Raw genomic sequence first — 11485 nt, 5'->3', positions numbered from 1 at the left:
AATGGCTCCTATGCCATATAAACCCTGAAACCCAGAGGTACCAGTCTCTCCAAGTTCATCAATCAGTTTCATTCCTATAGCCCATAATGTTGATGCCCCTTTTCAGCAAAAAGAAGTTAGAGTGGTCATAGCACAGATATCCCTGAAGATTGAGAAAATGATCAAATGAGAGGGAGGAGTTGTAATTGAGAAGTTAGGATTTAACAAATGGTATGACTACTGACTCATTATATATTAGAATAACCAGAAGGAAATACCTGAAATTGTTGAACTGTAATCCAGTGGCCTTGATCTTTGATAATGATTGTATAACTATAAGTCATCTTGTGACTGTGTTGTTGTAAAAACTTTGTGACTCACACCTCCTTTATCCAGTGTATGGGTACATGAGTAGTAAAATAAATACATGCATGCAATAAAAAAGGTTTGAAAAAGATCAAAAGAAAATTAATATTGTGTGTCATGTAAAAATTATATGAAATTCAAATTTCAGTGTTCATAAATAAAGTTCTACTGGAACACACACACAAAAAAGACTTCACTGGAGGAAGTAACCGCAGATGTGGTAGAAATAGCAAGAGAATTAGAAGTGGAGCCTGAAGACATGACTGAATTGCCACAATCTCATGATAAAATTTGAACAGATAAGGAGTTGCTTCTAACAGATGAGCAAAGAAAGTAGCTTCTTAAGATGGAATCTACTCCTGTGAAGACGCTATGAACATCATTGAAAGGGAGAGTCAATCAATGTGGCAAACTTCATTATTATCTTATTTTACGAAATTGCCACAGCCACCCCAAGCTTCAACAACCACCACCCTGATTAGTCAGCAGCCATAAACCTTGAGCCAAGACCCTCCACCAGCAAAAAGATTATGGTTAGCATTTCTTAGCAATAAAGTATTTTTAATTAAGGTATGTGCACTTCTTTAGCACACTTAATCGACACCATATAATGTAAACATAACTTTTATATGTACTGAGAAAGCAAACAATTTGTGTGCCTCACTTTATTTTTTGCTTTATTGTTGTGGTCTGGAACCAAAACTGCAATATTTCCATAATCTTAAATATGGATGCAGAAAGTGATAAACTGGATAATGTTCAAAACTTAATTCTATAATGTTTCCATCCCCCAACTAATGTAAAAACTATAAATATCCTATTGAACCAAAACTTCTTACCCAACAATCACTAGCTATCCCTCAAGTGTGTATATTTTTTTCTTGGTTGAGTAACAATAATCAATTCTGTGGGGCATCAAGTTCAATTTTATTGGAGAAGGAAGGGAAGAGTGACAGAGGAGGAGGGAGAGGGAGGAGAGAGGAGCAGCAAAGTATTAAGGAACAGACCACTTCTATAATGGAAGGAAATCAAGTAGATGAAATTAATCTCAGAAGGAGGAGGAGGAATAGAAAAGAGTACTTGAGGAAATCATGGATAAAATGGTTAAAAGATTGACAAATATGGTGAAATCTGTAAAGCCACAGATACAGCAAGTTCAATAATTCCAAACAGGATAAACACAGAGAAAGCCACACCAAGACACATCACCCAACTCACTGAAAAATAGTGATAAAGTGAAAATATTTAAAGCAGCCTAAAAATAGGCACTCCATAGAAGGGAAAAAAGAACAATAGTTCACTTATCATAAACAACACATCACCAGAGTACAATGGAATATTATTTTTAAAGTGCTGAAGAAAAAGGTGTCAATCTAAATTATATATTCAGCAAAAAAATTCCTTCAAAATTAAACTTGAAATACATTTCAGTCAAACAGAAACTGAAGGAATTTACCATCAGCAGACCTGAATTACAAAAAAATGCTAAAGGAAGTTCTTCGGGTTGGAGGAATATAATGAGAGGTGGAAACTCAGATCTAGACAAAGGATTGAAAACCAGAAATGGCAAATATATGGGGAAATATAAAAGACTTATTTCGCATGTTTCAATTTCTTTAACAAATGACTATTTAAAACAGAAATAATTGTATTATAGGGTTTATAATGTATGTATAACTAAAATGAAAGATAATAGCCAAAGGGTGAGAGGAGGGCAAGTGGAAATACACCAGCAGATTTTTACATTTTACGTGAAGTATTATAATAATATTTGAAGATATAGTGTGATAATTTAAATATGCATATGATAAACCCAAAAGGAAAACACACACACACACACAACACGTAACTAATAAGCCAACAGAAGAGATTAAATGGAATACTAACAAATAATTATTACAAAAGGAGGCAGGGAAAGAGAAAAAAGAAACAATGAATCAATGGGACAAATAGAAAATAGCAAGAGGGTAGCCTTAAGCCCAAATGCATCAATAAGTACATTAAATGTTAATGAATTAACATACAAAATAAAATGTAGAGACTATCAGTCTTTTAAAGACAAGACTCAAATATATGCTGTCTACAAGAAACCCATTTTAAACATGAGATAAATACATAAAAATAAAAAGATGGAAAAATATATACAATGTAAACACTAATCATAAAAAATCTGAAGTACCTGGATTAAAATTAAAAATACAGACTTCAGAGAAAGAAATGTTACCATAAATAAAGAGGGACTTCTTGCAACTATATGGGGAATAATTCATGATGGAGAAAAAAAACAATCCTAAATATTTATTGATCTAATAAGAAAGCTTCAAAATACATGAAGCAAAAATTTCTGAATTGTGAGAAACAGAAAACACACAATCGTATTTGGAGAGTTCAACACTGCTCCTTCAATGACTGACAGAACAAGTAAACAGAAAACAGTAAGGACACAGAACCTTAAATAGCCCTACCCACCAACAAAACCAAATTGATACTTGTAAAACATTACAGCCAATGCTGCAGAACACATCTTCTCTTCAAGGGTACATTGACTAAGATAAACCACTTTCCAGCTCACAAAACAAGTGTAAATATCTTTAAAAGAACTGAAATCAAACAGTTTATATTCTCTGACCACAACAGAACTAAGATACAAATAACAAAAATATAACTGGAAAATCCTTAAACACTTGGAAATTAAATGGCACACTTCTAGTTAACACAAAGGTAAAAAAAAAAAATTACATGGGAAATTAGAAAATTTTTTGGACTCAATGAAAATGAAAACATCACATATCAAAATACGTGAGATGCAGCCAAAGCAGTGCTGTGATAGTTTGAAGCTGTATGTACCCCCCCCCCCCAGAAAAACATGTTCTTAAACTTAATCCATTCCTGTGGGTGTGGACCCATTGTAAGTGGGACCTTTTTGATGAGGCTACTTCAGTTAAGGTGTGACCCACCTCATTCACGATGGGTCTTAATCTGATCACTGAAGTCCCTTATTATAAATGGAATGAATGCAGAGAAGGTGGGGTGTGGAGAAAGCCATGGAAGCAAAAAGCTGAAAGCAACAAAACCTGGAAAAGTAGGGAGATACCAGCAGACACCATCCATGTGCCTTGCCATGCGGCAGAGGAGCCAAGGATCACCTGCAGCCAGTCTTCAGAAAGAAATCATCACCTTGATGATGTCTTGATTTGGATATTGTTTCAGACCTCAAAACAGTAGTAAGTTAATAAATTGCCTTTGTTTTAGTCAACCCGTTTCACAGTATTTGCTGGAGCAGCCTAGGAAACTAAAACAGTTGTTAAATACTTACATTTTTTAAAAAGATGTAAAATAAAAAATCTAAGCTTATACCTTAAGAAGCTAGGAAAAGAAAAGCAAATTAAATCTAAAGTGAGCAGAAGAAAATAAACAATAACAATAAGAGCAGTTATCAAAAAAAAAAAAAAAAAAGAAAAGAAAAAGAAAAAGAAAACAATGCAAAAAAATCTAAGAAACCAAATCTGGTTCTTTGAAAAGCTGAATACCATTGATAAAACTCTACCCAAACTCATGATGACACAAATTGCCCTTATAAAGAAGTGTCTATGAACACTAAAACGATGAGAATACTATAAACAATTTTATACCAATAAATTTGACAACATAGATGAAATGGACAAAATTCCTTGAAAGACACAAATCGCCATAAATGAAATAAGAAATAGAAAAATTGGGATAGCCTTATAGCTGTTAAGACTTCTTAGCTTAACTATCAGTTAAGCTGATAGTTCAGAGAAACAGAACCGTGTGTGTCTGTGTGTGTGTGTGTGTGTGTGTGTGTGTGTGTGTGTGTGAATGGACCTTTAAGGAACTGGCTAGGACTGGCAAGTCCAAAATGTACACAGTAAGCCAACCATGTGTAAACTCAGACAAGAGTTGATATTGTAGTGTTAAGGCAGAATTTCCCCTCTGGTTTTTTGCTCTTAAGGACTTCAATTGACTGGGTGAGGCCCATGCACTTTCCTTAAGGTAATCTTACTTAAGGTCAACTTATTGTTGATGTTGACCATGTCTACAAAACATCATCACAGCAACATCTACACTAGTGTTTGAACAAACAACTGGGTATCACAGTTGAGCCAAGGTGACATGTAAAATTAACCGTCACAGCCCCAACTGACCCTTCTTTGATCCGTGTTATGATACTGGAGCTGGATCCTCTAAACATTTCTTTTTCCAGATGGTGCACTATTAAGCTTTTTCAATGGAGGGTAGGAGGGACAGTGCAGGAGGAAGATTCCTTGTTCCAATGTGCTTTTTCCTTCTTTCCCCTGTGTTGTGCAGCAGCTAGTGGCATTTGGGACACCTAGTGATGCTCACCTTTCCAGTGAGCTTCACTGGCATTCTGTGGAGGGTGGGGGTGGGGGACACCAAGTGGCACTTACTCTCCAGTGATTTTTCACTAATAACCCTGTAAGTGGCTCATGGCACCACAAAAGATAGCTTCTTAGTGAGTTCCAACAGCACCCAGAGGCAGCTTCCTAGTGAGCCTTACCATCACCATCGCCCCCAGAAGGTGGTTTCCTACTTGCCAGCCCTGGCATGCAACATCTCTGCAAACTTCCACACCATCCACAGGGCCACAGCCACACCATCTCCAGTGAGACTGGACTCTCGGCCTTGTGAGGAAGCCTTCCTCCAAATTTGTTCTCCCCCAGCCACAGAAGTAGATGGTCTCAAAAGCTCCTCTTATTTTATCCTTTAGAGTTTTCTGGACCCCTTGGTAGTTAATACATTGTTACTTGTCAATAATTCCTTATATTACTTTTTTCCCTTTTCAAATAACTAGTGTGGTTTCTGTCTCTGGACCCTGACTGATACACTGATGAATTCTAAGATTGAAGAACCTACACATTCTTTCAGAATATAAATGAGTTTCCTGTATCAGTCAGAGTTCCAGCAGAGAAACAGACATGTATATATAATATGTATACATGTCTTTAAAGAGATTTATCAGATTTCCCAACTGATATTATGAGGAATCACTCTGTTACCAAAACCAAAGACATTATAAGAAAAGAAAACTACATGCCAATATTCTCTATGAGCACAGACACAAAACCCTTAACCAAATATTGGCAAATCAAATACACACACACATATATAATATATATAATGAAGTATAACATATAAACAGCAGTAAACCTCTCTTGGACCGGAAATATCCCAAGAATGCAAAGTTGGTTTAATTTATTTGAAAAGCAAACAATGTAATTCACCACATTAATAGAAGAAAGAAGAAAATTCAAATAATTACCTCATCAGATATAGGAAAAGGATTTAACAAAATTCAACATTTATCTATAAAAAAAATTCTAGCAAACTAGAAATAGAGGGAAACTTTCTAACATAATAAAGGGCATCATAAAAAGAGAAAAAAGGCCTACAGTTAACATCACACAGTGAAAACCAAAACACTTTCCTCCTAAGATCTAGAACAAGGAAAGGACATCTGCTCTGGCCACTTCAATATTATACTAGAATTCCCAGCCAATGCAATCAGACAACCACAAAAATACACACTTTTTGGAAAGGAAATAGTAAAACTGTCTTTAATTAGAGAGGACATGATTGTGTATGCAGACAATCCTTAATAATCTACAAAAAAAGCTATTAAGCCCAATAAGTAAATTTAGCAAGGCAGGGTTGTAAGTCAATATACAAAAATCACTGCATTTCTAAATACAAACAACAAATATTTGAAAAATGAAAGTAGATAAAACTCCACACCATTTACAATAGCATCAAAAGACATAAATAATTAAGGATAAATTTAATAAGTGCAAGATTCGAACTGTGAAAACTACAGAAATTTATGAGAGAAATCATGACAGGCCTAAATAAATTGAGAGATGCAACACGTGCGTGGATTAAAGAGTTAATATTACGAAAGTATCAATTCTCCCCAAATTCATCTGTAATTTCAATGCAATATCAATCAAAATTCTAGCTGGTTCTTGGCAGAAACAGATAAGGTAAATCTAAAATTTTCTATGGAAATGCAAAGGAACTGGGTTAACCAAAACAATTTTTAAGAACAAAGCTGGAGGACAAACTGAGCTTAAAATTTACTATAAAGCTACAGTAATCAAGTCCAAAAGATATTTGCTTAAGGGTAGACATATAGATCAAAGGAACAGAATATAGAGTCTATTTCTGGATGTACACATTTATGGACCATTGATTTTCAACAAAGGATGGGCTTTTTAACAAATGATGAAAAAAAAAACTGGACATCAGTATAGAAAAAAATGAAACTTAATCATTACCTCCAATCATTCGCAAAAATTAACTCAAATTGGACCACAGCGTACCTTGTGAACTTGAGGTAGACAAAAATTTCTTAGAACACAAAAAGCACCTAACATAAAAGAAAAAAAAAGGTAAACTGTGCTTCCAAATTAAAATTTTGTACTCTTAAGAAGATACTGTTAAGAAAATGAAACGGCAAGCTACAGAACTGGGGAAAATAATCTGCAAAATATACACAAAACCTTATATCCAGAATATATAAACAGCTCTTATAACTCAATAAGACAATACAATTTTAAAATTGGGCAAAAAATTGGGACATACGACAAAAGGAAAAATACAAATAGTCAATAACCCCATGAAAAAATGCTAAACATCTTTATTCAACAGAGAAATACACTACTACACACCCACATGAATAGTTAAAATTAGAAGAATGAGAATATGAGGTATTAGCAAGAATGTGTAGCCACCGGAACTCTCAAACACTGATGATGGGAATATAAAATCATACACTCATTTGAAAAAGTTGGGCAGTTTCTTATAATGTTAAACACACATTTACAATAGGGCCCAGCAACTTTTACATCTTAGTATTTACCCAAATAAAAAAAAAACATATTTCCACACAAAGATTTCTACACAAATACATTTCATGGCAGCTTTATCTGTAATACTGAATATTGGGAGGGAAAACCAAAGGAATATACCCATACAAGGGAATGCTCTTGAGCAATAAGGAGGAGAAAACTACTGATAGACACAACAATGTGGACAAATCTTAAAAGCATTCTACTGAATGAAATAAACTGTTCACAAAAGAGTACACAGAGTATGGTGCCACTTGTTTAGAACACAGAAAACTGATCTATTAACAATATAGATTAGAATAATAGTTGCCTGAAATTGGAGACGGAGGAGACCTGACTGTACTGGTGCATGAGAAAAATTTCTGGAGTGATGGAAATATTCAGTATCTTGCTTGGGATGCCAGTCACATGTCCATGTATCAAAACTTATCAAACCATACACTTGAAATTGAAGCATTTTATTGTATATAAAATATAACCTCAATAAAGATAGTTTAAAAAATATAGAGACAGACCTACAATGGTTACGTTCATGTGTCAACTTGGCTAGGTTATGGTGTCCAGCTGTTTGGTCAAGCAAATACTGGCCTGATTGTTGCTGTGAAGATACTTCATGGATTTAAATCATTAATTGATAGCATCTATGGCTAACTGCATCTATGGCTAATTACATCTACAATCAACAAAGGAGACTGCCTTCAGCAATGAGAGAAGTCCCATCCAATCAGTTGAAGTCCTTAAGGGAGAATTGATGATTTCAGAAGTCAGAAAGGAGAATTCCTACCTCCACTTCAGCCAACTAGCTTCTCCTAAGAAATTCATTGAAACCTTAATGTAATTCATTGAAACCTGCCCTAGGAATTTGGACTTGCCAATCCCTGCAGTTAGGTGAGCCAGTTCCTACAGCAAATCTCTTAACACACACACACACACACACACACACACACACACGCATACACACACACACACTCTGCCAGTTCTGTTTCTATGGAGAACCTAATATAAAACCTGAAATGGAAATCATTTAGACAATTTTAATTTAAACATTTTCTCTGAAATCTGGTGTATTCTAGTAATTAATTTCTGGTCTTCAATAGTAATGCAATGTTTCACGTCAGCTTAGCCTACATAAACCATTACTAATTCCAAAATAGTAATATTAGTTCAATGAAGTTTTAAACATTCCTGAATTTACTTTAGCCACATGAATAACTATTTCTAAGAGATGCACTAATGCTTAGATTTAAATTAAACTTCATGAGAAACATGCTTACCCATATTCAAATATAAGCAGATTTGTAGCTTTAGGAAATGAGGGCAGCAAATCACACAAAATATTTGGAGTGATCCAATTCAGTGAACTAGCAAAAAGCTAATATTCCCCTTCTCCCATGCACAAGGGAATAAAAGAATTCATTAGTTTTAGTCTATTACCAGTGCCCCATGAGAATAGAGACCACAAGAGGCACAATGAAATAAAAAAAGACAGGAAAACTGCTAATCTCTGTGCAGAGATTCAATGCAGTTACAGCATTGGCTAGGTAGGGTTTTCATCCTCCTTCCAGCCACCTGGGAAAAGGTTTCAGAGTTACCAGGGTTAGAGGACTAAAAGTTGGATCTGAAAGAATTACAGAACACAGATAACCCAATTAATCTGCTAATATTTATTACCGCCAAAATAGCTCTAGTTTATTAATGAGAAGTTTTTCAAATCATTCCACTTGTCATATCCTACAATTCAAAAGCATTATCTTACAATGGAAAAGAAAAAAATGCTGTTCAGTGTAAGGAAGGCATGTAACCGTGCTTTTCAGAAAGCTACACATCCAGTGTTCTTCAGTTTCTTAATACAGCAGCATTATCTTAAGTTTACTTAGATACTTAGTCAGCATTAATAAATATATCACAGTGATGATCAAGTTATCACCTTTGGCATGATCACTTGCAAATAAGAGGAAGAGAGCTACCTCAGCACTAAAACCAAGGCTTTGAGGTCTGAACCATCCAGGCCACTTCTAAGGACAGGACCAATGTACAGTTTGAATTTTAGGAGACACATCAGGTAATGATAAAGATTTACCTGTTTTCCCCTTGGAATTGGTTCTAATAAAAATCTTGCAGAGATCCAAGCAAAATTAAATTTTTCTTCCCCTTAACTATTCATTATCTTTAGCCTCCAAAAGGTTCAAATATTGGTCCAGCAAGACAAGAACTAGCTCTGAATCAAAAGCCAAAAAAAAAAAAAAAAAAAAAAGGAAGAAAGAAAGAAAGAAAATCCAGAGTGTTTTATGGTGCTCTGCGAGTATTATCTTGTGGCTTCCACATAAAAGTTGTCAAACTGTGCAAAGTCAAAGGAGTGTGTTCCAATCGCAGCCCAGCCATTCGTTGGGAAAGCCACATAGACATCTTTCCAGAGAAGCTTACCATTCAACATGCCAGAGGAGAAACGACCCTAGAGTAGAAAGAGACGTATCCCTTGTAAACATATGGAAATGATCTTCTGAATTCTGTTTCTTATTAACGTATGGCACACCCATTTAATGGTGCAAATGTCCTTCTTACTCAAGACTCACCACTGCAAACTGCAGTTCCACAAGTTTTAGCAAAATCTGAAATACAGGGAAAATTTTCTTGAAGGAAATTCCTGTCTACCTATTTAAACAGTTTCCAAGGCAAAAGGAATGCCTCAATATGTCCTTGTGCTCCACCCAAAAGTTCTAAAACCAACCAACAAAAATGTAAAACTTTTCATAAAATTATTATAAACTTTTAGACAAAACCCCACTAAAATAAAAAGTATTTCTTATTTTTAAGAGGTTGCAGTACGTGTGTTGTCACTAACAGCACCAGCTCTTCAGATATGATTGTGCTGAAGCCAAAATATCTGCCTCTACCTCACTGTTTATTTAAGGTCCTCATTAAGGGACCTTAGCTCAGCCAGAAGAGAATTAATTAACCATAGTTTTATGGTTTGTCCCCATGTACAGATTATCACTTCAAAGCAATATGATATGTCAGGAACATTTACTTCTAAGTTAGAAAAATAATAACCATCCATTAAACTGATGATTGGAGGAGAAGGAAAAGGTAACTTGTGGGCTTACTAGTCACTGACAGAGAAAGATAATGCCTTCCGCAGAGGGTTTCGATGAGGTTGTCGTTCCTGCTTAGCATAATGCGAGGCACAGAGTGAACAATAAATCCTGGCTTTTATTATTATTTTAGCAAATTTGTGAGCAGGCAGCCAAGCACATCAATTATAGCTTACCGTTGAAAATTAGCTCATCTTACGGATGAAGACACTGGGGGCTAACAACAGTAAAACTCCAAGTCACGATTTAATGGCAGAGCTAGGACGTGACTCCAAGTCCCAAACTCTAAATTTCATTACTCTCAGTCACAGCGCAATCGTCAGCTCTAAAAGTGTTTATTGGATGTCTTCTGCCATTAAGAAGAGAGTGAATACTAACACCGAGCCAAGGAACTCACATACCCAACTCGTATTTAAGCACGGGACTCCCCAAGCAGTGTGGGCCCACCCTCCCTCTCTGACCTTCCCTCACTCCTCAGGCTTCAGCCTTCCTGCCTTCTGGGCTGCTCCCCACATAAAGGCCAATCACCCCACATTTTGCACCAGCTACGCCGTCTGCTCAAACTGCTCTACCCAACACTGAAGTCTTGGCTCAGAAGTCATCAACTCAGCAAGGTCCTCCCTGACCACTTATTCAGCAGGTGAGCTACTTTATCACATTACACCACTTTATTTTCTTCATAATGTTTTATTTTAATTTACCTGTTTACAACTTTACTATCCTAAAACAGGGGCTGGCAAACTATGCCCTGCAGACAGGCTGCTTGTTTTATAAATCAAGTTTTTCTGGAACACAGCCAAGTACATTTGAACCCATCATTCATTATGTATCATTTCTGGCTGTTCTCACACTTTAACAGCAGAGTTAAGGAGCTGCACCAGAGACTCTCAGTTCCACAAAGCCTAAAGTATTTATTACCTTTAAGAAAAAGTTTGCCAACCCCTGTCCTAGAATAATAAAGGTTCTAAGAGAGCAGAAACCTGTCTTACTGCTCAATGCTGCATCCCTAGCATTAGAACAGTGCAGATAGTCAGTGCTTAATGAAATGTGTTGAATAAAAGAACAAAACACACTTAACCCTCAAAACAACCTTAAAGAAGTTATCTTTTCACAGAGGAAGCAGAAACTCAAGTGAAATAACTTGGAGTATCAGCATGCATC

General features: G+C 35.8%; 1 protein-coding gene across 2 annotated transcripts in view; it reads right to left on the bottom strand.

Moving 5' to 3' along the window:
• Positions 1-8876: 8876 nt before the first annotated feature.
• Positions 8877-11485, bottom strand: part of GALC (galactosylceramidase) — a 73659-nt gene continuing 71050 nt past the window's right edge. For both annotated transcript variants that reach the window (XM_037832134.1, XM_037832135.1), the window contains one exon: positions 8877-9684. In XM_037832134.1, the coding sequence (XP_037688062.1) occupies positions 9538-9684 (147 nt within the window). In that variant the 3' untranslated portion in view covers positions 8877-9537. The remainder of the gene's footprint in view (positions 9685-11485) is intronic.

This window comes from Choloepus didactylus, chromosome 4, assembly GCF_015220235.1.
Source record: "Choloepus didactylus isolate mChoDid1 chromosome 4, mChoDid1.pri, whole genome shotgun sequence".
NCBI lineage: Eukaryota > Metazoa > Chordata > Mammalia > Pilosa > Megalonychidae > Choloepus > Choloepus didactylus.
This window is presented reverse-complemented; position numbering and strand designations above follow the sequence as displayed.